The 25,840-nt window shown below is 53.4% G+C and overlaps 9 protein-coding genes and 1 non-coding gene across 10 annotated transcripts; 4 read left to right on the forward strand and 6 right to left on the reverse strand.

The window, feature by feature from the left end:
* Positions 1-999: 999 nt before the first annotated feature.
* J4E78_001529 (uncharacterized protein) lies at positions 1,000-2,241 on the reverse strand (the record flags this gene model as incomplete). Its single annotated transcript, XM_049362188.1, has 1 exon — positions 1,000-2,241. One exon carries the CDS (start codon positions 2,239-2,241, stop codon positions 1,000-1,002), a length of 1,242 nt encoding a protein of 413 aa, XP_049227471.1.
* A 2,374-nt stretch (positions 2,242-4,615) lies between these two features.
* On the reverse strand, positions 4,616-5,214 carry J4E78_001530 (uncharacterized protein; the record flags this gene model as incomplete). The annotated part of the gene is made up of 2 exons (XM_049362189.1): positions 4,616-5,056; positions 5,107-5,214. 2 exons carry the CDS (start codon positions 5,212-5,214, stop codon positions 4,616-4,618), a joined length of 549 nt encoding a protein of 182 aa, XP_049227472.1.
* Positions 5,215-5,737: 523 nt separating this feature from the next.
* Positions 5,738-7,267, reverse strand: J4E78_001531 (uncharacterized protein; the record flags this gene model as incomplete). The annotated part of the gene is made up of 2 exons (XM_049362190.1): positions 5,738-6,919; positions 6,977-7,267. The coding sequence occupies 2 exons, from the start codon at positions 7,265-7,267 to the stop codon at positions 5,738-5,740; spliced, it is 1,473 nt and encodes a 490-aa protein (XP_049227473.1).
* Positions 7,268-8,511: 1,244 nt separating this feature from the next.
* J4E78_001532 (uncharacterized protein) lies at positions 8,512-10,176 on the reverse strand (the record flags this gene model as incomplete). Its single annotated transcript, XM_049362191.1, has 2 exons — positions 8,512-9,859; positions 9,965-10,176. 2 exons carry the CDS (start codon positions 10,174-10,176, stop codon positions 8,512-8,514), a joined length of 1,560 nt encoding a protein of 519 aa, XP_049227474.1.
* Positions 10,177-11,418: 1,242 nt separating this feature from the next.
* Positions 11,419-16,074, forward strand: J4E78_001533 (uncharacterized protein; the record flags this gene model as incomplete). Its single annotated transcript, XM_049362192.1, has 4 exons — positions 11,419-11,485; positions 11,554-11,737; positions 11,788-14,872; positions 14,923-16,074. The coding sequence occupies 4 exons, from the start codon at positions 11,419-11,421 to the stop codon at positions 16,072-16,074; spliced, it is 4,488 nt and encodes a 1,495-aa protein (XP_049227475.1).
* Positions 16,075-16,635: 561 nt separating this feature from the next.
* On the forward strand, positions 16,636-18,140 carry J4E78_001534 (uncharacterized protein; the record flags this gene model as incomplete). Its single annotated transcript, XM_049362193.1, has 4 exons — positions 16,636-16,703; positions 16,763-16,792; positions 16,942-18,061; positions 18,111-18,140. The coding sequence occupies 4 exons, from the start codon at positions 16,636-16,638 to the stop codon at positions 18,138-18,140; spliced, it is 1,248 nt and encodes a 415-aa protein (XP_049227476.1).
* A 355-nt stretch (positions 18,141-18,495) lies between these two features.
* Positions 18,496-18,587, reverse strand: J4E78_001535. The gene has a single exon. It is a non-coding gene; the product is annotated as a tRNA-Asn (tRNA).
* A 417-nt stretch (positions 18,588-19,004) lies between these two features.
* On the reverse strand, positions 19,005-20,528 carry J4E78_001536 (uncharacterized protein; the record flags this gene model as incomplete). Its single annotated transcript, XM_049362194.1, has 2 exons — positions 19,005-19,560; positions 19,612-20,528. 2 exons carry the CDS (start codon positions 20,526-20,528, stop codon positions 19,005-19,007), a joined length of 1,473 nt encoding a protein of 490 aa, XP_049227477.1.
* A 722-nt stretch (positions 20,529-21,250) lies between these two features.
* Positions 21,251-22,929, forward strand: J4E78_001537 (uncharacterized protein; the record flags this gene model as incomplete). The annotated part of the gene is made up of 3 exons (XM_049362195.1): positions 21,251-21,256; positions 21,642-22,497; positions 22,550-22,929. The coding sequence occupies 3 exons, from the start codon at positions 21,251-21,253 to the stop codon at positions 22,927-22,929; spliced, it is 1,242 nt and encodes a 413-aa protein (XP_049227478.1).
* An 822-nt stretch (positions 22,930-23,751) lies between these two features.
* J4E78_001538 (uncharacterized protein) lies at positions 23,752-25,497 on the forward strand (the record flags this gene model as incomplete). The annotated part of the gene is made up of 1 exon (XM_049362196.1): positions 23,752-25,497. The coding sequence occupies one exon, from the start codon at positions 23,752-23,754 to the stop codon at positions 25,495-25,497; it is 1,746 nt and encodes a 581-aa protein (XP_049227479.1).
* Between the last annotated feature and the right edge of the window lie 343 nt (positions 25,498-25,840).

Genomic DNA, 25,840 nt, shown 5'->3' on the forward strand with positions numbered 1-25,840 from the left:
TGAGACGATGCTGGTCGAACGATGGTCATGGTTACTCCACTAAGGCCAATTCCGCTAGGATATCCACTGCGGGACGATCATCTCCAGAAGCTTGGTTTGGGATCTTCCCAAGGCTGCTTCGGAACAATGATGTCGCGTTGTGGGAGCGCGCATTGATGTTTGGCATCTGAGGAAGCATGTCTGCAGATGTGTATCAGCAGCGAGGTTTCGATTCAGGCTCGGCGATCGAAACAGCATCGAGGGAACATCGTTTCGGTCTTGCATGCTCGCTTTCGCATTCTTGTGATATCATTCGGGATTGCGCAGACATTTTGCAGGTCATGGATACACAAAAGTAAGCAACGAAATGATATCCCTGGCCGTTGTCGGCAGCTATCCACCGCTTGTCGTTCATGAACGGTTAGCCAGCAATCCGGCCGAGGTGAAAAGGCGATGGTTGTTTCAGTAGCGGGTTTTGAAACTCTAAAGTTTGGCATCGTTCGAGGGTTAGCGCGTTGCTTCTTGCCTCAGCTGCAGTCCCGGATATTCCCGAAACCTTCAAGCCGCCTCAAGCACGACCATGACTTGACGTCGACACTTCCAGGCGACTCCACTGTAGCACTGTAATAGAGAAGAAGGTTGAGAATGACAGCTTCGAAAACGCGGAGCGGTGAGATTGTCGAACAACATGCAGGTTCTGGACGCGGATCTTCATGCTATCGGCTTCCAGTGTTTCGCTATGCATGTCGGTCACAGCAAGGCTTGCCACATCTGGACCGTACGGAGCAGTGATCGCAGTAGCTGCATCGTGAGGCAAACGTTGCAGTCGCAGAAACGGACTGGCCAACATCGAAACATTGGTATCAAAGACACTGGCCGTCTACAAAGGAAAGACCTGAATCAGCGTATCAATGAACCCTGCTTCTCTCTAATGATCAGTCCTAGCGACCTCTAACATCCACAGCCTCTTTGTACCCGACCTGACTGCCTGGCCTTCTTCGACTTCTTCTTGGTAAGCTTCTAGTTAACCCCAAACTGTCCTTGTGTCCAAGCCTTGAAGTCCCTGACCTCTTTTATCCATATGTATCGAATACATATTTCCTGAAGCTCATAGAAGAGCGCCCCCGCTTCAACGAAGCCTTTGGTGATGGAGCTTTTGATGAACAATAGCAGTATCATGACAGCGCGACGTTGCGCATCCTTTCCGTATTCAACGATCGGGGTACCGTTGCCAACACCGTTGGTGGATCCATTGGTGGATCCATTGGTGGATCCATTGGTGGTTCCGTTGGCAGTACCGTTGGCAGTACCGTTGGCAGTACCGTTGGCAGTTCCATTGGTCGTGCCATTGGTCGTTGTCTCCTCCTGCGACGTCGGAGGGGGCGCCTCCATCTTCTCGATAAGCCGCATTGCGTGTTGTATGAAATGGATGGTAACGTCTTGACCATCAATCCCGCTGTCAACGAAGGTGTGGTTGGTGTGTAGTTTGGTGAGGAATTCTAGGGACGACAGCTCGAGTGGAAGATGCGCGAGTTCTTGCACGGCTTGTTCGGGTTCGAATTTGAGCTTTCGGATTATGGCTTCATCCCATGACTGTGAGCTGTTAACTTCTTGCGCCTGAGTAACGTGCAGTGACTCCTCGTCTTCCGCTGGTGCTGTGGGCTTCTGGACGGGCTGTGCAGGTGCTCGTACTTTCGGCTCTGGCAGCACGTCCCAAACCTGAGTCTCAACGAGCATGCACATGTACGGTTCCATATCGAAGGTTGCTAGTGGAACACCATCCATCTTAAGGCGGTCCAGTATCAAGTGGGGCGAGGCTTTGGATGACGACGGCTCCCACAGCAGGAGCCCCATGATGTATTCCGCCCTGGTGTTCCGAACTTCCGCAGCAGTGACAGTGTCGTTGCTGGTCGCCTTGTCTTCCTGCCCTTCGGCTGCTTCATTGTTGATCTCCTGGAGGGCCTCTACCCAGTGCGACAAGTAAACCTTGTGCTTCATAGGTGTTTCTTCGGCCAACTTCCACAGTTTGTACTCGCAGTTCAAGATGAGCCTGAGCACTGGCAGAGTCGGCTCAAGTTTGGCCCGTTGGACGTACGCGTCGAGCGTGTTTTTGACCCGGATCGATTCGATGAATGAAGTAGGGTCGGTGTTTAGCGAGCGCATAATTTTGTCGAGCTTGCGGATCGCGCCATCGTGGTCAAAGGCATCGCTGCTGAGCGCGTCGATTTCGGCGTCTGTGAGCGTGGCAGTCATGAAGCTCATACTGGGCGGTATTTATATCGCGCCTTGCGCTTCGAACGATAGGAATGCGGTGAGTGATACGGTTTGGAGTGGAGGGAATACATAAGGGTCGAAGTGGGCGCGAGGTGTGACGGTCGTGAGTGCTGGTGCGGAGCGCGTGAACCTTGGAAAGAACGGCGATGCACGTGCCAAGCATAGCATCGTGCCTCTGGTTCAGCCGCACATCGGGCTGGAGACGGATAGCGCACCGACTCTGAGTGGTTGTCAAGAGACATTTCTGCTAATCGTGAAATACATTGGTAATCATGAGCTGCATATCGCATTCGCGACCTTGAGCCCTGGCACGACCACCAATGCCTCGAACATTCTTTGTCTGTTAGTAATGATTGCTTCTAGCCGTCTTGATTATCCAACCTTCGTAACATCACATATAGCGTTCATGCTTGCACATCATGGCAATTGGAAAGGGATGTTCGTAGAATGTTTGATTATATTCTCATTACAGCACGCTCGTAGAAACGCGCCAGGATGCTCGCGAGGAAACCTGAGATTGTCCCAGAAAACCAAGACGCCATAACCTGAAGCTATTCATGACATTACAGACGGAGCCAAGCCAGAACTGCCTTCACCCGACCGGATGCTCCGGCATCCATAAGCGACGCCATGCCAAATGTATCCTGGCATCAAAGATATCGGTGAGCGACGGGTGATGGTCAAGCTGTGACGTTGGCGGAAAAAGAGGAAGATGGGTATCGTGATGTGACGCTGTTCGTCAAGCCGTTATCGCGGCATCGTGAAAGGTGTTTGCGCGCCCCCGCTAAAACTTGAATATGATGTACAGAGCGTGGATGATACCCTGATGATGTTGTTAGTGACAGGGTCGTGGGTGATGATGTGTGTACCGGAACTCACCGGAATGTAACCAAGGACGGTCAACAGGATGTTGATGAGGAAATCAGCGTTGCATCCGCGCTCAAGGAAGACACCCAGAGGAGGCAGGATGATGGCAAGGAGGATCTTGCAGATGTCGCTGGCGATTGTTAGTGTCTACGTCTTCAAGTAGGGTGATTGCTGGTGGAGCGGACATACCTGGCGGTGAAAGGCATGTTGGAGTGTTGGGTTGTTCTTGCGTGTAAGAGTTGGAAGTGCTTGTAGTAGAGTGCGGATTGATGGTGTGATGATTTGACAAACAGCGGGAGTCTTGCTTAGTATTTATGGCAGGTGACGAGGGCAGCTCATGACCACAAGAGTGACGTAGCCGGTGAAATTCAGCAAGGATGGCAGGCGCTGCCGCGTACCCGCACGCGCCACACCTTCCGTTGTGGCGTCATAGGTGTCCGAGTGACCCGACAGCAAAACAAGATCGCGCTCAAACTTCCAAGCAGAGTTTCCACGTCGAGATTGCCTGTCAAGCCCTGCGAGTGACGCATGCCGCGTTCTGAGGCTGGGGGAAATTGCGTGCTGCTGCTTGGTCAACCCCGGACTCAGCAGCGGCCGTGTTTCCGAGCCTCATTTGCCAAACGTACATGTCTCTAGACGGTGAGATGGTGCTCTTGGCTGGCAAGGTCTGGATCGCCCACCAGCCACAAGAGCTGCGCAAGCTTGATGGGCTTGTGCCGTCGATCCACCTCACGTCACAGCAGCCGCCCGCCATCATGCCGCTAACATGATGTCAAGCCTCACCATGTGGCGTAGGCTTCTATTCATAGTTAGTTGTGGCTCAAACCTGGGGGTTAGGTCAAACTACTGGAGCTCTCGTTCCACCTTGGCTGCGCCTGTTGAACCCTCGGTGGATTGGCGACAAGCGACGCGCCCGCAATCTTCATCGTCGAAGTCTCTAGCAATGAGTAGCCCAAAGTCCTGCACGGATAGATCGCCGGGGCGCTTGGCATGTGCCTGCGTGGACATGCATCGTGGAACATGCCGGTGTATGGCCGGAATCGATCGGAATTGGTTTGCCCATCGGTGGAAAGAGAACAAGCACAGAACATGGAAGACCTGCTATCATTTGATCATCGCAAATGGACAATGACTCTGGTTTGAACCGACAACCAGGCTGCCCCAGCGCAATCATCACAGCAACAGTATGATCCGCTGTACTATTTGCTGCATTTCTACCTATAATGTTTCCTGCGGAACACAACTCTGAATTTTTGATAAATTTTGGTGTTGCGCCGAGAATAGATTCCTAAGCGCCTTTGGGATACAATCCTGTTCATGTTGCCAGCGCGTGAACAGCGAACCAAACACACAACATGTGCGCGAAGACATGCAACAAAGCACACAGCTCTCCAAAGTAACATACTATCATTCATCGGGTATCATCTCAAAATCCGTAACATGTGCCCAATACCTCCCTCCCAAGCCCATCCTTCACATCATAAAAATCCATCCCTCACGCCCCCTTCTCAGCCTCAACCTGCTTCTGCAGATCCGCCTCCACACCCCTCTGCCTCGCCTTCCCCTCATCATGCTGCCTCTGCGCCTCCTCCTTCTGCGCCGCATTACCCGTCAGCCCCGCAACAGCACCACCGACCGCACCCCCAAGCCTATCGCCAATCCCCTTTCCGAGATCGTTGACCTGGCCCGCAGCTTCCTGCTCCTTGCCCTCCTTGTTCTGCTGGATGCCCTGTTGCTTGAGGCCCTCGGCGCCGGTGAGGCCACCGAGCGCTTCCTTCGCGGCACCCATGTTTTGGTTCCATGAGCCTTGGGTGCGGTCCGAGTTGTCTTTTGCGACGCCGCCGTCGGGGGTTACGGAGAAGGGACCGGCTTTGGCGGCGGAGTGGGAGAGGTCGTGTTCGGCGGCGGCGGCATCTTTGCGGTTTTCGCCTTGGGCCTGAAGTGGTTTAGTAGAGAGCTTTGCAAAGGAGAAGCGCGGAGACTGACCTTATCGGCGGTGCTGCCTGTGAGAGAACCGATGGCGCTCTGGACTGCGCCGGTGGCTTTGTCCATGTAGGACTGAGGGGTGGAAGTCGCGTCCTTGTTTGAAGACATGGTTGTGTTGTTGTTTTTGTGGTAGGATTGAAGTAGTGTAATTCAGTGCAGTAGAGCTTTAGCTGTAGTTGTAGCCAAAGGTCGCGATGGCAGCGTGTTATATATCACTTTGTCTGTCTGGAAGTTCTAGTGGAGCATGTGAAGTATGACGTCACGCCCCACGTTGGGCAGTCGCGACGCGCGCAACTTGGCCTTGCGCGGGAGATCTGACGAAGGTGGCGCATTGAAAACCCAAGACGTGCGACGCTCGTGGTCTGGCTCACGACCTCGTGGGTCTTGATGACATCGCTTTGGGGATCAACTGATCGTTCTCACCTGTATTATGATGCAATGCAGACATTTGACCGAACAGACACCGATCATCTCAGTCATCGATGGCGACTGAGACTGCAAGAACCTGAGTCGAGAGTGTAGTTGCTAACATGGATATCTATTTGCTCGCACTGCCGTGTCGAGAAGGGTATGTTCGTTTCAAATCCAAACGCCAGAGAAAATGCTTTTGAGGTAATCGTGGTCTCATCCATCACCAATGACAGATACCTCCCTCACTGTCATCGACACTCCAGGTTCCCGCAAGACCGACAATCTCAACCTGCCCGTTGAAGGCTTCCGATATCTTGCCTAGCCGGGCAACGCCGTCATCGACGCCAAAGGACGCTCCAATATCTGCAGGCCCATTGTTGAGCAATCGCTTTGCCCAGGCATCGATTGCGGGCTCGCCAGTCTCATCGCGTGCTTGTTTCAGGAAAGGAATCAGAGCTGTACCTCCTGTGCCACGAAGCTTCTTGCTTCCCGTGCGAGCCACAGTGTTGGCCAAGTTGACACGTTGGGTGTTTGCTGGCTTGGGTGACAGTGATCGGGCGGTCGACTGTGTCTCGCGCGATTTGATGATAATGTACCGCGATACAAGCTGGATATGCTTATCGCGCAGACTCCGTAGCATGGCTAGGCATGCGTCGTAGGATGTCGTCAAAGCCCGATCTCTGCGATTCGACGTGACGTACTCTCGAATGTTTGCGACGCTCTCCATGTGCTCTAGGAACCTGCGATGGGGTCCGGGCATGTAGTTGCGCATATCCTGGATGAAGCCATGCGAGGGTCCAGATGGAGCAGGCTTTCCAGTGTCATCTCTCTTCTCGCCGGTGGGTCTGTGTTCCACTCCTAGGACAATGTCGAAGAACTGGATAGTGGAGCTCTGCGCGTTGCTGCCGCCGCTGAACTGGACATATGGTTGCTGGCCGGTACCATCATCAAACATGACACCATTTGGAAGACCAGCATCGGCCATGTTCTTGCTCCCAGCTAGGAAGGGTCGAATGCGATGGTAGAAGACATGTGGATCGCAGCTCTCGTACATGCGCTCCAACAGGGCGCCTAGCTCATCGAGTCTCCCGGCAAATTTCTGAAGGCAGTCCACGACTGTCTTGCTATCGTTATCCCTAGCAGCTTCAATAGCACGAATCATCATCGGAATGACTGGTCCGGCTCTGGCTTCGATCGCTACAGACACTAGGTAGAACCAAGATTCGTCCATCGAGCCAGTGAAGGTCATTTGCGTCGCGAGGTTGTCCAGGGTGTCTGCAGGTTCCCAGTCGAATAGTGGTCGCCAGTTCCACAGGCAGACGGCTGCAAAGGTTGCGACTGGTGGGAGCTCCAAGTGTCTACATGTCTCCATGAACGGTATCGAGATGGATGGTGGCACAATCTGAACGGGGTCGTTAGCTATGCATCGCTTTGGAACATGTAGATTTTCGAGGCTTACATCAGATGGTCTGTCACCGCCCCAGATGTATGCATGGGCGATGAACCCCAAGATGGAGTAGGCTCTCCGCCATTCAGCTTCTGTGAGGAGGAATTCGGTTCCCAGTACTGGTAATGTGTCGACTATCCCACGTAGCCGCTTGGCAAGGATCAAGCTTTGGAAGTTGCGCACAATCGTCTCCCACGGTTGGTAGTAGCGATCCGGCAGGACATCGAGCGGTATCTCATCGGGCAAGAAGCCGTTCTGAGGTGAGATACCGTAGTCGGCCAACTGAGGCAAAGTCGGAAGCATTGTGATGGTAGGCGGCAATAAAGTTTGGGTGTGTCTGACTGTTAGAGGGATAGAGGTGTTCTGTTGTGCTCGGTGGTCGTGGGAAGCAGTCGGAGTAGGTGTCGCGTGATGGAATCGGAGTCGGGGAAGGAGTACAACTCGACTAACGGCCGTGGAGGTAGTCGCCACCAACTATTACCCCTGGTTTGATTGATCAAGGGATTCCCAAATCTTTTAAGGAACGACGAGCGGAGGGTGGGGTAGAGATGAACTAAATCCGCGGTACTTGTGTGTGGGCGAAAGGAATCTAGGCGTGTCTGGTAAGTTGTCTCGGAGGTGGAACCCAGGCACCAAACGAGTTGGTTCCGAGTTTGGGGAGCCCAGTGCTAGAGGGGTCTTTGCGGAGACGCGGACGGTAGGCTAAAGACAGATGTTGAAGAGCTGACTCGATTAAGCAACTGCAACACGAACAGTAGTAAAATGGTTAGGGAAGTGGCGTGAGAGAACAATGAGCATTATAACTGCCTTCCGGCCGCGGCTGCGAACCTTGGTGGATAATGTCAAAGAAGCAGGCCGAAACGCGTAGTGCTCAGTAATTGCCTAAGAGAAATCTGCGAGCCGAGTGCTCCGCGCAATCGGTTTCGTGGGCGTCACTTGGGTCACATTAGCAATCAATTCACTCATGGATTCCATGATTCTACTATAGCGGAGGTAGCGCGGCTGGCCGACGGGCTACTAAGTGCCTCCACACTAGCGTAGCTGCCCTGCATGAAACGGCTGGCTGCCGAAGTCGGGCAATCGGCCGTTGGGGAGCAACACGGGTTAAATCCGCAAATAGAGGCCGGTGCCATAGAATGTGAATGCTGAATGATGGTTTTTGCCTCTTGTGATGAGATCACGACGCGACAACCGAATCTTCGAGGACGGGATCAAACAGCCAATCCAGCCTCACGCACCGTCGCCAACCCCGCAAAATTCCCGTTCCTGTACGCCGACGCTACTGCAGTGGCATCAAGCTAAGAGTGCAGATCAGGAACCGGGTGTTGGCTGTGGAGTTGCTTGTTCATACATACAATGAAGCTGTCCGGATTGCGACGATTAGTGTTGCTGTGTAGGCAAGTTTGTTGTTGTGGAATGCGACGGTGGTGATAGTTTAGATGTGAAAACACCAACGCTGCAGCATCGATGAAGCAAGCTGAAAGGAACAACAGCGGGGTGGATGATGAACACCACATCTGCGCCCGTGTCTTCCCGATAATCTACGACTACTGGCCCTCTCTCCAAGGCATCCTTTCAACACCCCTCACCCACCTCCGTCTCCTCCACTCGCCCTTGCGACTCGGTGCATGGCTCTCCCACGCCCGGCGCAAGACCTCCTTTTCTTCATCTGCAATATCCCTGCTGCTTCCCTTTGACCCGCTCCGTTTCTTGAGTTTCGCCTTTGCGGCACTGGCCTTCTCTCCTTCGCTCTCAAGGACTTCGTAGTGCAGATCCGTCACCCATCGCTCACCCTCGACCTCGACCTCTACGCCTGTAACACAGCGATCCTCAACCCATTCACGAGACAGCAGATCGAGCGTCCACTTCTTGTCGCTCCAGCGCCAGCCGCGGGGTGGAAGTACATCTTCGAAGAACGGGGTACCGCGGGGTCTGTCACCGCTGATTCTAGAAGGCGACAAGGGCGAGTAAGGTGATGGAGAGAACATGAAACCTTCATACTCGCCATGCTCGTCATGTAGGGCGCGGTGTTGAAGTTCGAATATTTCTACCTCACGCGTCTCCTGGGATGTCTCCAATTCGATGTCTGCGCGTGAGATGGTCAGGAGGAACGATCGACTTTCATGTTCTGCGTCCGAAATGAACTTTTCGGTCTCGGGCATTGTAAGGAGGTCTTGAACGTTGGGATGCCCTAACGCTGTCAAAGTGTATCCAAGGACGAGGAATATTGCGCGCCACGGTAGTAGGTGCGCCGATATGAATAGCAGCACCGATACAACGAGCAGGATGAGGTAGAGCATAGATGAGAGGTTCTCGTTCTGGAAGTTGGTGAGCGGCGTGATGAAGCTCAGTACAGCATCGTGGCCACGGCTAAAGTCCTCCATGCAGTTTTGCAGATCGCGCATGTTGCGGAAAAAGTCCTTGCTGAACTCAGGCGCAGGCTTGATTGTCTTCGCATCGGCCAACGGTGGTCCTCCCAAGCTTCCTCTCCACAGATCGCCGTCGATATCTACCGTGTTCGTCATGGGCTCCGGATGACGGGTCAGAAATGCAGGAACCATGACGAAGAACATGCCACATGCCAACGGGAGTACAGGTGCAAGATACGGATTGACGCATACGAAGGTCCAGACGAAGAGAAATGAGAGGGTTTGCGTAGGCTGAGCCCAGGTGAACAGCCGAATGAGGCGATTTTGAGCAACGAAAGCAACGCCGATGCGCGAGTTGAAGCGACGGAAGTTGGACGACATAGTGGGGATGCTGAAGTTGGGTCGAGCAACATAGCTTCGAGAGCGCCGGTCCTTGACTTGCGGTGTGTTCCCGCTTGGTGTCGAGGCTGAATCCGGAGGCGAGCCGTCAGAGAGGTCTTCCGAGGGCAGAACTTGTGCCAGTAGCCTATATAAATCAGCTCAATATATCTTATATTGCACACTCCTCTTATATTCGAGGTCGCTCGTGATGTTCAGCTTGTACAGCAACATCTGGGTTCGGATAACTTACATGTTCATCATCTTGTCTCCCACCCTACTACTCGACTCGCGACTTATGTTATCACCCAGCGACTCCAGTTTGTCTTTAAGCCTGCTAGCCGACAGACGGCGGGAGTGGGGCCTCTCCGTGGTGGGCGTGCCATCATTCGATGCATGTTGTACTTGGACTACCGGAATGGGCGTGCCGCGGTTCGCCAGCGACTCGGAGTTATCTGAACCCATGGCGGGACCTGCAGTGTGATTGTCTTGTTCCTCTTGTCAGGCAGGCAACCAGATTAAAGTGGCGTGTTGGTCTCAGACTGTGATTAAGGAAGTCACACTTGTGTTGCGTGGTGTTCGAGGTAGGTGTGTCACATGTGGCTGAGTCGCGAGTTCCTAATCCGTGCAGACGTCGAGCAACTGCCTAGACAACATCCAGATGGTAAACTGTCCCTGCTCTTTCGGTTCCGTTATTTCAAAAGCGCATCCTCAGTTTGGCGTGGAGGGTCCAAAAGCAGGTGTTGGTGCAGCAAACGGATGACGCACGCGCATGTGAACTCGTGGCGTCGAGCTTGCGCCGTGGTACGTTGTTGCTTCCGGCGTTTCCCCACATGTGGCCGTGCACGTGCGCGATTGGGATGGTCAGGGACAAACAACCTTTGGGCTTGGACAACCAAGAAGCTCTTGGAGATCGCTGTTACATTGTGAAGTCTCCGTTACCATTTAGTGGTGAGATGAAGAATCAAGACTGCGGAGAGCTGCGGAGTTCCCGCTGTCATGTTTCGGGGCCGTAACCTCCCCTACATAGATAGCTTCCAGAGCATGCACGATTGAGGGTTCAGCATGCACATGCTGAAAGCCGTGCCATGTGCAGGCGGGCTAGGGTAGCTTGGGTAGTGCAATCATGGTTGGCAGGTGATGGTCGTACTGCCTGGTGTACAGCTACTCTGGACAGAAGCGTGGCAGCAACGCTGAGATGACAGCGAGACAATAGGGCCGTTGGGCGATGCGTCCGTTTCCTGGGAGAGGAGAGTTGTTTTGATAATACCCTATTCGCCGCAAGAGGCAGATATGGACAGGGGCCGTGGGTCCTTGTCAACTAGACAACCCTAGTGCCTTGGTGGCTTTTGCGGGCGACCCTCATTGTGACTTTGACGAACGTCGACTATCGTACACCTCCCCTTTGCCGCAACCCAGCGCCGTGCTTTTTGCGCAGCCCATTGCCTAAGCCTGAATCCTTCCGATAGCCGTTCGCTCGACTCATTACCGACCGCCGATCGCTTTCACCGCTGTAGCCGGGCCCATTCGACATGTCGGCATAGTCTCCCTCGGTGCCCAAGCTCGACGCTTGGAGACCATCCCGGCTTTTCGAAAGAGGGAGACTTTTTGAAGCATCTCGTGACAGCAGAGCGTCCATTGCCGGCGTCGTAATCACGAGCTGTGGAGCTGGCCATGGCGACGCAGCCGCGAACTGCAACTCGGACCATGGAGACGACCAACGTGCCCGAACGGTCAGGGTCCAACATGTCGGAGGACTCTAGCGGCTCCTCAGGTACGAAAAAGCATTAGGGTGGCTGTCGCATTACGCGACGAGGTGTCATAGCTAACGCAGCGCTGCAGAAGACCGCGTACGCAAGTTCCAGAAGACGGGCGACCAGGGCAGCCGCCTGCGCAAGACGAGTGCATCCAATGCCATAAGCGCAGCCCGCCCGCTGCCTTCCATCAACAACAACGCCGCAGGACGGGGCAGGGCCAAGGTGCCGTTGGGCCCCCGCGAGCGGCCCCAGGACTTCACCAAGCAGAGGTACGACGCCGCAGCTATGGCGACCACAGCACTGACGCGTGATGCAGTAGAATGGCAAGCGGCGCCAGCGTCGCTTCCCTCGAGACGCGCTCCTTCCTGCCCACGCCCGCGAATGAGACGGCGGCCACGCGTACCGTCCCCTCGAACCCACGCTTCAGCTTCACCAAGCAGCCGCAGCCCGGGCCTGCAAAGGAGGAGCCGACTGAGAGCACCGGCTCGTACGACTTCCTGCCCGCCGTCAACTTCGACGACTTCGCCAACAGCCTCGCGTATGAGCCCGCTCTGAGCGACTTCCCTGCGCCTGGCACGTTCAAGGCCAACGCGCCTGCCAACACAACCACGCACAGTAACAACAACATGCCGTCATTTACGGGAACGCCCACCGACAAGCCCCCCACACGCAGCAGCGACTTCGTTCGCCGCTTCAGCCAGTCCACCGCGAGGAAGCCAAGTGGCGCCTCTACCGCATCGGGCTCTGACACGAACATGCCAGCGCCGCAGAGCAACATGGCCATTCGTTCACGTCGTCAAAGTCAATTCCCCGCCCAGGCACCCCCAAATCCAGCTGCCCGAGCACCGCGGAAGAGCGTTGGCCCTGGAATGCTGCCTTCAAGTAGCTTTGAGCGCCAGGAAATGGACAGACTGGCCAACGACAACACAATGCCCCAGCTCGGCCGTGCGCCGTCACTGAACAAGGGAAACAGGCGAGAGACACTGTCTGCAAACATCAACACAGCTCCTACCACTGGAGTACCCAGGCTCCCAACTGCCGCACGCAACGCCAAAGCAAAGTCCTTACAACCGCCTTCGAGACAGCAACCGGGCCACCTGACTGTCTCATCCATGACCCCCGATCCAAGCTCAATGCCCTCCCCTGGCAGGTCTCCCGCTGCGCAAAGATCGTACACACCATCGTCCTCCTCGAGCAAACGGCAGTCGACGGCTCCACACATCTCTGGGCTTGGCGCGCGAACCATCAGCCCCACAGACGCTCGGCGGCTCAGAAGACTGTCCATGAACCCAAATCATCCGCCAGGCGGCCCAGTGGGTCCTCCCACTCCCCAGGGCGATCAAACGTTCGACGAGCGAGCCTTCAGCCAGTCCCCAGCCTTGGCTGTGGGAGGCAGCATGACACCATCTTCGGCGCGCGCGACGCCAGAGCAGAAGCGCAAGTCCTATGCTTCTGGTATATCGCTCTCGTCCAACTCAAGCTTGAACTCATTGAAGGTTGGTCCTTCATCAATACCCTTGCGCACGAATACTGCTCCGACGAGCTCTCGTTTGCCTGCACCAAAGCCACGGAACGTGCAAAGCTCAGCTGGCGGGGAGCAAGAAGAGGTGCCTCCTGTACCTGCCATACCAAAAGCGTTTGAATCTCCCAAGGACCCGGAGCGCAGCAGCTTTGCATTCACAACACCCAATTCAAAGATGAGCGCGCCTCCTCAAGCACCTCAAGAACCGGTGTCAACGCCTGACACGCAACGAGCCGAGCCTCGGCAGAACGAGACCCTGGAAGGCGGTGTTATGAACAGGAGCACAGGGTCCATCAGACATCGACGGGGACTAACTGTTGGAGCTGGTACCGAAGGTGAGAGGACGCCCACGGTACAGCAGTCCAGCAAGAAGAATCTACAGCCAATCAGACTGCCACCGCTGAATCTGCTGCCGCTCGGCACACCATTCAACAATCGGATATCGTCTTTCCCTGCGCCCTCTGGTGAAGTGGACGACCGTAATGTAACGCCACCACCTAAACGTGCTGCCAATAAAACGCCTAGTACTCCCATGACAGCCTCCAAGGCGAACTTCTTCGCAAGGAACAACCACCACGACGAATACCACAAACACTTGCGTAGCAGTAGCTCTGCCTTCAACCTGCGTGCTGCAGACTCGTCGCTTGATACCCACCCGAACATTGGTTCGATTCCCGTTCCGACCTTGAACCCAACACGTCAAGCCACCACGCCTTTCTCATCGAATTCGTTACCAAAGGGTAGCGGGGAGTTCGCCCGCTTGCAGCCACGACCTAGCGGCGAGTACAAATCCTCTGCGAGGGATGTGGAGATGCAGAGCATGGTTGCTGGCCCGCGGCCATTACAAAAGAAGAACACGTCGGATTCAATACAGACGTCCACGTCAACCGAACCTGAAACGCCTTCTTCTGGCTCATCTTTGCGGCGAAAGCTCAGCCTCAGTGGCTGGAGAAGAGCTTCATCTAAAGCTGCAACACATCAATCGCAAAATCTGCAGGTTCGAAAACCGGGCCCTCAGGGCGGTGAACCAAGACAGCAACCCCAGCCTCCCAAGCACAGCGAAATGCCTCCCCCGCGGCTACCTGCGTCTGCTACTTGGAGCGGTGCTATTGGCACAAGCCCAAGTCCCGCCAAGAGTGGGAGTCGACCATCCCTTGATTTCGGGCGCCGCAAACCCTCTGCAACAGCGGTTGCAAGTGATACAGAGGTTGAGAAATTAAGTGCTCGCAAGCCTGTAGGGAATGCTGGAACACGTGCGGTATCGGGCCACACGGACCAGGCTAATAGCCAGGCGACACAGAAGTCAACGTCGATCTTGACACCGATGCAGCGAATGTTGGGTACGAAGAGCTCGTCGAACATGCTCAAAGCTCGTAATCTCGATTCGAACCTCGATAGAGATGACATGTTGGCCGACGAAGAAATGAAGAAGCTTGCTTCGAAGCGGAAAGACTTTGAGCATGCGGCGCGCGATGTCGACGAGCTCCGTAAGCGCGCTACAGCCAAGGAGCGTGTCAGTCCAAGTGATGCTGTGCGCATGGCCAATTTGAACATATTCGAAAGAGGCGAGATCATCGATTACAAGGAGGTCTACTTCTGTGGAACGAAGAACGCCAAGAAGCACGTTGGCGATCTAAATGCGCAGACCGCAAACTTCGGCTATGACGACGAACGGGGCGATTACAACATCGTCTTGGGAGACCATCTCGCATACAGATACGAAGTTGTTGATGTTCTTGGCAAGGGCAGCTTCGGACAGGTCGTGCGTTGCGTAGACCACAAGACGGGAGGGCTCGAAGCGATCAAGATCATTCGTAACAAGAAACGGTTCCATCAGCAAGCTCTGGTCGAAGTCAACATTCTTCAGAAGCTACGCGAATGGGTAAGAAAGGTGCATTCAGTATACAGAGTAAGCTTGCTAACGATATCCAGGACCCCGATAACAAGCACAGCATGATCAACTTCACCCAGAGCTTCTACTTCCGTGGCCATCTTTGCATCTCGACCGAGCTTCTTGGCATGAATCTGTACGAGTTCATCAAGGCACACGAGTTCAAGGGCTTCTCCCTACGCCTAATTCGCCGATTCTGCAAACAGATGCTGGCTTCTTTGACCCTCTTGAAGACCCAGAAAGTCATCCATTGTGACTTGAAACCGGAGAATATTCTGCTTGCGCATCCGCTCCACTCGGAAATCAAGGTCATCGATTTCGGATCCAGTTGCTTCGAAACCGAGAAGGTCTATACTTACATTCAGTCGCGATTCTACCGATCGCCGGAGGTCATCCTCGGCATGAGCTACGGTCTGCCAATAGACATGTGGAGTTTGGGTTGCATCCTTGCGGAGCTGCTCACCGGTTACCCCATATTCCCTGGAGAGAACGAACAGGAGCAGCTTGCTTGCATCATGGAGATATTCGGACCTCCAGAGAAGCACCTCATCGAGAAGAGCAGCAGGAAGAAGTTATTCTTTGACTCCCTTGGCAAGCCCAGAGTCACTGTTTCCTCAAAGGGCCGCAGGCGACGACCCAGCTCGAAGACACTGCAACAAGCCCTGAAGTGTGACGATGAGGCCTTCCTTGACTTCATCACGCGCTGTCTGCGTTGGGATCCCGAACGTCGAATGAAGCCCGATGAAGCGATGCAGCATGAGTTCATCACTGGCGTACGCAAAAGCAATCAACAACGACGACCATTCAACGCCCCGTCCGGCACGTCTTCACCTGCGAAGCGAATGCCGCCCCCACAGTCGGCACAGCCACGTGTCCGACCTCTTCCCGAGCCTCCCGTGTCTAGCTTCAGAAACGGGACCGCAGCCAGCGGACAACGTCAGGTGTCGAACAGCAACTCACCTGTGAAAACATCTGCTCCCGCGAGACGCCACTCCACCGTGCAAGGACTTGCACCTGGAACAGCAGGTACTAAGCGTGCAGCAAACGGAGCGCCACTCAATGGCGCAGGTGGAAGTGGATTGCCGCGCGCAGCACAGCGCAGTGTGTCAGGCAAACCAGACCTCGCTTCGGCGGCGGCTATTGCCAGTCTCGTAAGTTCAGAGCATCCCGGCCAGCTTGATATCGACGAGTAGCTAACAAGGCTTCAGAAAACGCACACATAACCTTACGAAACCGAGAGATATTCTCAATATAGATTAACGATTACTGGGCATCTCATGAGGTTTCTACTATCTAATATGGGGTCTACCCCGCTGGCGGCTTCGGGGTTGGGGCTGATCCGGACTTTTGTGCAGATGTGGTTGCGAATGTTTATGTTTTCCCATTCAGCGACGTTATACCCCCGAAAAAGTCTCTCTTTGGAGCATATTTTCAACAAGGTGTATTGATTGGTTTATTGGATAGGAGGGAGGATAGTGAATCTTGATATGAACAGCATTCTAGGGCGTTGTAGCAAGATAGACATCTTCTAGATATCGTAATGTGAGGGGTGCTGGGTTGTATGGAGTCGAGTACAAGCATTGCCTATCTGCCTGAATGCATGAGTGATGGCGAGCTGCAGCCTTGTGTGATGTCAGTGCGTTATCGATAAGGGCGGTCGCGAATTTGACAATGTTGGCTTTCGCACTGCAACCATCAGCACTCGACTAGCCTTCTTTGATACCCCCGTTCTTCCTTCTTTACATTCCTTAGATATGCCTCGCGACCCGCTAATCGGCCTCGTCGGCAAGCCTTCGTCCGGCAAGTCGACTACACTGAACAGGTGCGCAATGCCCCTCCACCCCTCTTTCGCGGATCTTTCTAAGATGGATTTCATGGCAGCTTGACAGATGCTACCTCCAAAGTCGGTCCGTACATGTTTGAATACGCTGGGAGCTATGTAGGCTGATTATGAGTAGGTAACTTCCCGTAAGTCATCCCTCTCCGATCCATGGAATGCGACTGCGCAGCGCACACCGCGCTCGATTGTTCGCATCGTCAGCTCCTAATACTACAACCAGATTCACTACCATCGATCCCCAGCGCGCCATCGGTTACCTCCAGATCGAATGCCCCTGCGCGCGCCTCGGTCTCGCTGATCGCTGCAAACCCAACTACGGCGGCTGCGTCGAAGGACGGCGATCGGTCCCTATAGAACTTCTCGATGTCGCCGGTCTCGTGCCCGGCGCACACATGGGAAAAGGCCTCGGAAACAGATTCTTGGACGACTTGCGACATGCAGATGCGCTTGTACACGTGGTGGATGTGAGTGGGACGACCGATGCGGAGGGCAAGGCGACAAGAGGCTACGACCCAAGTCAAGACATTGTCTGGCTGAGGAGCGAGATTGTGCGATGGATACAAGGCAACCTGATGGAGAAATGGGGCAGTATCAAGAGGAGGCATGTCGCTATCAAAGCCACGGCAGTCGAGACACTACAAAACCAGTTCTCAGGTTACGGATCCACATCCAGCGTCGTTGCGCGCTGTCTCGATCGCCTTGCCCTCAAGGAACCACTACAAGACTGGTCAAACGAGACCATCGAACGAGTCGTAAACGCCTTTACCGACGAGAAATTCCCGACCGTTATCGCACTCAACAAGATCGATCACCCCGACGCGGACAAGAACATTGCGAAAATTGCGAAACAGGTGGATGCCAAGAGCATAGTGCTTTGCAGCGCGATATCTGAAGTCTTTCTGCGGAAACTAGCGAAACAGGGCTTTATCAAATACACAGAGGGCAGCGAGTTCGTCGACACAAGAGAAGACTTGATCGAGCAAGGCGACCCCGATGGAGGCGGACTGAAGGAGTTGGACGAGAAGCTCACAACACGAATCGAGAATCTCAAGGACATGGTCCTTTACCGCTTTGGCAGCACAGGTGTCGTGCAGGTCCTGTCGCGAGCGGCAGAACTCCTCGGACTCGTTCCAGTCTTCCCAGTCCGCAACATCCACGCGTATACCAGTGGTAGTGCGAGCTCGACCGCTGTTTTCAGAGATTGTGTGCTTGTTAAGAAGGGTAGTACAGTCGGTGATGTGTATAGGAAGGTTATGGGTGACGCGCCGATGGCGTATGTTGAGACAGAGGGCGGGAGGAGAGTGGCGGAGGATGATGTTGTTGCCGTGGGAAAGAATGATGTGAGTATATGATGAGCATGCGAGCAGACATGTCGCTAACAAGGTGCAGATATTGAGCTTCAAGGTAGGAAGGGCATAGTTAAGCCTGGTCAGGATCTAGTTGGGATTACATCAGAGACGTGCATAGTGTTGGCAATTTGTGAACTTGAGCAGCACAACTAGTCGCAAACTGATAGATCTTACTGCACCTGCACTGATGAAACTGTGACTCCCTGCGTTTGTGCATCTCCAGATAACTAGAGTAACGGATATCTATTGAGTAAAAACAATTGCGCATCGCGTTGTTATGACGATGATCCCTATACTTCGCGTTTCTCCGCTACACACTAGCATCGCAGCCACACACATCCTTAGCCCAAAAAAAAAAGTCCGAACCCCATTCTACCCCAAAGCATTCAACACGTCTAGGCACCAACACCCAGCAAAAAGTAATCCTCCTCCGGGAAGGCTCGAACTTCCAACCTCCTGATAACTAGCTACTGGTGTAGTAACAGTCAGACGCGCTAGCCAATTGCGCCACAGAGGATTATCGAAATGCGCTGTTGCACTTCTTGATGGAGGATTCTGAAAATTGCATCCTACTAATCGCCTGGCAAACTTCATGTGCTCATGCTTGAGGCACTTGAAGCGAGCAAACATCGGCAGCATCGGGGATATGTATGTTATAGTGGGGGATCTTGTGGGTCTTGCTCGCTTACCGGAGCATGGAACGGCAGTGATGCTATGATAAGCGTGGTATTGTAATTTGTTTGATAGTATTGCTACTGAATTTGTCTGCTACGATGACGAGAGTGGGTATAATATGATATAAAGGAATTACCGCCGTACCCTCCCCTGGTATGGGTCCAAAGAAGCACCTGCTCCGCGCGCTATGCAGTTAACATGTAGTTAGGAAAATCATGATTCCGGGCCCGTCTTTGACTATTGACTCCTCAGTACGTGCCTAGTTACTCTTCCGGCTTCGTTTCTTCTTCTGCTCTTTTGAAGGTGTCTCGCCCGCTGCGGCTCCTTCGATCTTGAATTCGTCGCTCTCGAGGTCAACGACGCCCCGCAGGATACTGTATGTGAAGAAGTCCTTTGTGTAGCATGTTGTTCCTTCTTTGATCAGTTTTTGTGCCTCCACATCATCTTCGTCTGCAGCGAGGGCAATGGTATTTCCTGTCTTCTTGATCTTCGTCGCACCACTCGTCACGCTCGTCGCGCCCGCAGCTTTGCAGACAGCCTCAATGTCAGAGAATGAAGATGCGTATCTCGTCTTGAGGCTTTTCGTAAAGTGAACAGTGAAGTCGGTGAACGGAGTTTGCGGCTTTTCGAGGATGTCGTCAAGCTTGATCTTCCACTCCTCTTCTTGCTTAGGTATGGATGGCTTGAAAGCGGAAACGGCAAGCAGGCGCTTAGCTGATGCAGATTCCAATAGCCATTGGTCTGTAACGATAGGAATGCCGCGTGCGATTGCGTAAAGTACTTTTGTTGTCTTTTGGAGATCACCATCTCGTACGCTTTAATCGGTTAGCATGGTGACACAACAGCAAAGACAGTGTAGTACTTACCATAGTACATTGAAGTCATCAGCCAGATTCTCTACAAACGCTCCACCTTGTTTCTTCAGGAACTTGACAGCCGCACTTGCTTTCGTAATGGTGGAGTTGCTGCAGGCTACACGGGAAACCGGGCCATCGTAGTCCTCTCTAACTGTAGTATTAGATATGGATCGTTGCGAACCCCTCTGCGATCGTGGTGGGGCGGACTGTTCGGGCTGAGCAACGTCGACGTTACTCAGGCGACTGTCTTCTGTGTCGCTATCGCTTGTTTTGGCGCGTTTGCTAGGCCCAGCAAATGTCCCGTTGTCAGACTTGGATGCATCTGCGTCCGCCTCATCGGCTAGGGACCGTGTTCGTTTCTTAGCTGACCTCGATGGTATGTGTACTCGCGGTGAAGATGTTCTAGCATTCAGAGGCAGCTGTGGTTGCATCTGATCCTGTGACTCGCCAGTACGGGCGGTCGAGAAAGCCTCTGCTTCCTGAACGTCTGCTTCGTAAATATCTGTAACATTCCCTGTACGCGCAGCGGTTGGGGTCTCCTGGATCACAGTAGTTGATCGTTGATTCGAAAGCTGAGGGGTTGCGCGAGGTTGTGACTTTGCTACATTGACGGCGGGATCTTTCGTACCATCGCCCTCGCTCTGGGCTTCTTCAGGTGTCACCGCGATTCTCATAGCGTCAGCAGCCGATGAGTTGACCTGGACCTCTGAGTCTGTCCACTGACAAGTCAGGTAAGATTGAGCGTTTGGAAGATGGATCTGATCGCCATGACGCAGGAATATTGTTTCTGAGCGTCCCTCACTCTGTGGTTGCAACTCGTATCTAGCAGCCGATGATAGACTGTTGGCGTGTGCTTGGCCAGGCAAGATGCTTAATGAAGCTGTGATGGCTTCCAGTTTGACCCCACATGGCCCAGAATCTACCATAGTCAGTGGATGTCTCAAGCCTCTTCGGCGAACCTACCGATGCGACCGAGCTCAGGTATGATTGTAGGCGCTGCTATAATGCGAACCACGCCAGGATGTACGTTGTTGACGATGTGTACTGTTCCTTTTTCCGGCAGGGCGTACTCTGAGGACCCCGGCGCTCCCGTAGTATGTGACGAGATCAATGTCCACATCCTAGGCCGGTTGACGCGTCGTGGCGGTTCCTTGATCGCGAATGTTGGATTTAACGCGTGGTCACGTTTGCGGAAGGCGCAGCCCTGGAGCTGGGCTAGCGGTGACGCGCATAATAAGTGGGGCTGTCTGCTGATTCGCCACTCACGCTCACGCTTACCTTCCCTTTCTGCCTGCCAGCCGTACGCCGCTACCTCCTCTGGTTACAGCAAGGATATGGATTCGAAGGACGATACCTGTACAACGGTAACTCGTGTACTTAATTTGGTTGCTGTGCATCTCAACTGCCGTTGGTCCCAGTTCTCACGAACACCGCCGCCCAACAGTCTCAAAGCTCAGACAGTCGAAGATGGAGAACAATAGTAAGGAATTCGCGCTATCTCATCACAACCATCGCACACTGCAAACAGCGCATCTCGAAATTATCCAACTCACTATGAGCGACTCTGCGACTCACTGTAAGACAGGAGAAGAGCACCAGCGGCGAGCATTGGTCAAGCGTTTACAGACCGAGGCGAGTATCCGGACGCATGCAGGTGAAGGGACCATGGAACAATAGTAAGGGCTCCAGGTAACTCTAAGACTTCATCTTCGTCCTCGCTTTGGCTAGCTATAGTTGTGAGTGGGGATATCGAAACAATCGCACGCTGCCGCTGCTATTATCCGCTCGGGATCCGAAAGCCATCACTCCCCGTCACTTTCTCGATGACCCTGCATGCCACCAATCTGCAGCACAGAACCAACCTTGCCATCTAGCTATTATATAACTCTGATATAAACGATACAGCTTCGACTCTCGTTGCTGCAGGACTCCTTCATTCCTTCTTCAACCTCTAGTACTTTCTACCTTTCTTCCAAATTGTCACCTCCAGACCCAACTCCGTCAGACTCTGTTCCTCCCCTGGACTTACGGCCAAACAGCACTACCTCTATAACCTCCAAAGACTGCTAGCAGTAGGAGCCGTTATGGCTGACGACTTCCACGCCGTTGACCTTCCGTCCAACTTCCAGGTTCCGCCCGGCTTCGAGCCGTGGACCCAAAACTTCACCCTCATCGTGCCGGTTGTGATGGGCGACGAACCCAAATGGGCAGTCACCACAGTCAACATGGCGGATGTCAACTATTGGAGCGTGAACACCGCCCGCCTTGCTACCAGCAATGGGGTAGGTCTTGGTGTATCGATCATGCTTCTGGTTGTTCTCGTCCTCTTGACCAAGGCTGAGAAGCGGAAGTCCTTCATCTTCTACCTCAACACCGCTTCCCTCTTCACCAACACCATCCGCTGCCTGCTTCTCGCCATGTATCTTAGCAGCACCTGGAACGACCCTTACAGCGATGTTACCCCATATTCACCACCTCTGACCAATGCGGACTGGGCTATCTACGTCTTAATCAACGTTTTCAGTCTTATCGTCGCTATCCTAGTCTACGCTTCACTCAGTCTCCAAGTCTGGATCGTATGCGTCACTACACCACCTCTACATCGCACCATCATCATGGGTGCAACCACCACAGTGGCCTGCGCTGCTTTTGGAGTCAAGTTCGCTTTCGTCTACCTGAATACCAAATACGCATTGGACAATGTGTCACCCGATTCTCTGGCAGCACTGGACGGGATGACCTACATCATGCAAACTATATCCATCTGGTTATTCAGTTGCGTGTTCACCTGGAAATTGGGACATGCCATCCTTCAGAGGCGCCGTCTCAACATGCCTAGATTTGGACCGATGCAGATCGTCTTCATCATGGGCTGTCAGACAATGTCAATACCAGGTTCGTCTCTCTTTGCCACGCTGAACACTGACATTTACTAACTTACGTGTAGCTATTTTCACATCTCTCCAATTTGTTGAGAGCATCCCCCCTGAGATTGTCTCCCACGTTCTCACAATCGTCTGCATCTTCCTTCCCCTCTCGGCTATGTGGGCGGGTGTTGCCCACGATCAAAACGCTGCTCCCAGAGGCCTACGATCCACCAAGAATAAGCTCCATGGCAAGCCCGCAACGTCTACTTTGACGGACAGTTCCACCGCCTGTGGAAATAGTTCTCAGATGAGCTCGTGGTCGGATACCATGAACAAAGATCATATGAGCTCTGCCACTGCTCCCACATACCGTGACCACCGCACGAGCGTCGAGGACAACTGCATCCGGGTAGACCGCAAATTCGGTTTCTCGCACGAAGACGCCGCGGACCGAGTCTGATAGCGCGCAGCTGCATACCTGGCATGTGTCGACTCCTTTGCAGCGCATCGGAGATCATGCTTGATGGAGAATACTGAGGGTGCATGGGGGGTTATTATGGAGCGGCACGAGTAAACGGAGTCGGCGCACATTGCGTCGCGTCTGGTGCTCATGAAATCGGCAACGTACCCGGGGACTGTGCGTATCCCAACATTTGTGACACCGGGGACATGATTGGAGATGATATGGATCGCAGTTGGTGGATCTCCTATGTACGGCTGCCGCGTGTTACCTTATCTGTATCCTTAGCCATTTTTTACTTTCTCCAGCACCTTCTCTTAGCAACTAATACACTCGCTGCAGACCTTCCGCTCGCATTCATTATTGTGATGATAGACTTTGTGTTCGCGCTAGGTCAGGGTGTCATGGTAATTTGGTGCAAGTGTCGGCAATGTGTTACGACAGCTATTTAATATCAGTGACGCCATGTCAAGGGCTGCAATGACAAGGACTATCGTCGGACTCCGTGCTTGAACATGAACCAATCGCTGTTAACCCCGATGCCGTACCGTAGTCTCGCGATAAGGACGCACATCCCTAGCTACGATTTACGGCTATGGAAGCATCGCTCTCCGAGCGTCGTGCATGTTCCAGTCTATGATGGTACCGGCATTCATCGTGAGGAAATGCTTTAGGAGTCTGAAGTTACGAGCAGCTTCGTATAGGGCAGCCCATTGGGTCTAGCGCAAAGCCCAAACCGATTCGGCTCATCGGGGGCAGGCACCCCGCTTGGTCTCTCTACGCCAATGATCACCCACGTCGACACGTCGCTCAGCGTCTGTTATGCGACTCATCGATGTCAGAACACTCGAGCTCAGATGGTTCAACGATGACTCTATCCCAAAATACGCCATCCTTTCTCATACCTGGGGCGGAGATGAAGTCAACTACCAGGAATACGTCTGGATTAGCAGAGCTCGAGCGTTGTCCGCTTCTACCAACTTAGCATCGGCATCAACAGGCAGTCAAGATGCGCGAACTACACTGATGTTGGCGTTGGAGATGATGATTCGAGGCAGTTCCGAGATGCCTTTGGGAGGTTTATCGGAGAAAGACCTCATGACGCGCGTCGGCTACAGCAAGATTGTGAACGCAGCTGAGCAGGCACAAGGCCAAGGCTGTCACTATCTTTGGGTAGACACATGCTGTATTGACAAGACATCAAGTGCGGAGCTACAAGAAGCCATCAATTCCATGTATCGTTGGTACCGGGATGCGGAGGTCTGCATCGTCTATCTAGGCGACATCCCCAAACCGCGTCCAAACGGCTACACAACCGCTTCCGAAATCGCAAGAGATTCACTAAAGTCTTCTCGGTGGACGCGTCGCGGTTGGACTCTACAAGAACTGATTGCACCGGTTCTATGTCGCTTCTACTTCCAGGACTGGACCTTGATGGGCGAGAAGGTGGAGTTTCTGGAGGAGCTATCTGACGCCACGGGTATCCCAGTTCGTGTACTCGACGACAGAAGTACTATTAGTGAGTTCTCCGTTGCGGAGAGGATGTCTTGGGCAGCACATCGGCAAAGTACTCGTGTCGAAGATGTTGCCTACTGCTTGCTGGGCCTCTTCGACATTCACATGCCCTTACTTTATGGAGAAGGTGCGAAGGCTTTTATCCGTCTACAAGAGGAGATCCTAAGGACTACTGACGACTACTCCCTATTCTCCTGGTGCGCAACTTCATCGGAGCGATCAACGTATCGGGGTTTGCTTGCGCGCCAGCCTGAAGAGTTTCAATATTGCAGTTCTATCGAGCGCGAGAATGTCATTTCCACGTTCCCCATAGGCCTTACCCCTATCGGTCTACGTGTGCAGCTCGAATTCTTACCTGACCCCAAAGACAAAAGCCGGGTCTTGGCCATGATACGGTCGAGCAACCAGCTCAACCAGCGCTTGGCCATCACATTGAAGTGTCTGGATGGTGGGACGCAATACGCGCGTGTTGATGCTGGCTCTTTGGCTTTCATCGACGATTGGCCTACTGGGAAGCTCCATACCATTTACGTACGGCAGAAGCTGTTCATACCACCTGAATTCACGACTACCGAGTTCAAAAGCTTCCACATCCGACGTCGCGTTTCTAGCCACACTACGCCAACAGTTCGCATAATCAGTGTCACGCCTCGTAATTCCTGGAACGAAACCACCCACGAGCTACGGATACCAGACAATGTCACAGAATTCTGGGGGGCTGTTCTGCTTCGGGTCCAATCAGCAGCATATGCGCATTCTCTAAGCTTTCCCGTCGCGTTCGGTTTCAACAGGTCCACGTGTCACTACTGGTGTAAAGCCATTTCGGACTTTGACCCTTCGCAAGACGGTCAGGCCAGTGGGACCTGGCCGCAAGCGGTGAAAAGGAGGATACCAGACGAGGTGTACGATCCATTGCGAGGAAATGACGCGCGAAATGATATGTTCTTGGTGCGTGATAGCGGGCTGGCTATCAACGTTGGTATCAAGGCGGGGTTGTGTGGGGACAGCATTGCATTGCAGGTACACATCGATGGACTTGTTAGATGGGCATGAGATGAAGCCCAGACTCGCAGTTTGTCAGAGCATTAGCATTCACTAATTCTCCATTACACGGATATACTGCTTCCACGATCGGATAATAATCAAGTGTTTGCTGTCCCGAACTAGATGGAGTGGTTCACTTTCTGTGCAGGATCGCCACACTATCGATTTGCGCGCTCAGTGGGCTGTATCACGGAGACCAACTTTGAGACCAAGGTTGCATAGCGAACGAACGAGCGATGTATTCAAAAGCTACTACTGTCTTATCGAATGACAGATGTTGCATGAAGGGAAGACCTTTAAAGTCAATGTTGCCCCAAAAATGCGTAGATTTTACCTAGTACAGATATTTCGG

The sequence above is a fragment of the Alternaria triticimaculans genome (assembly GCF_023758025.1).
Source record: "Alternaria triticimaculans strain BMP 0046 chromosome Unknown scaffold_1, whole genome shotgun sequence".
NCBI lineage: Eukaryota > Fungi > Ascomycota > Dothideomycetes > Pleosporales > Pleosporaceae > Alternaria > Alternaria triticimaculans.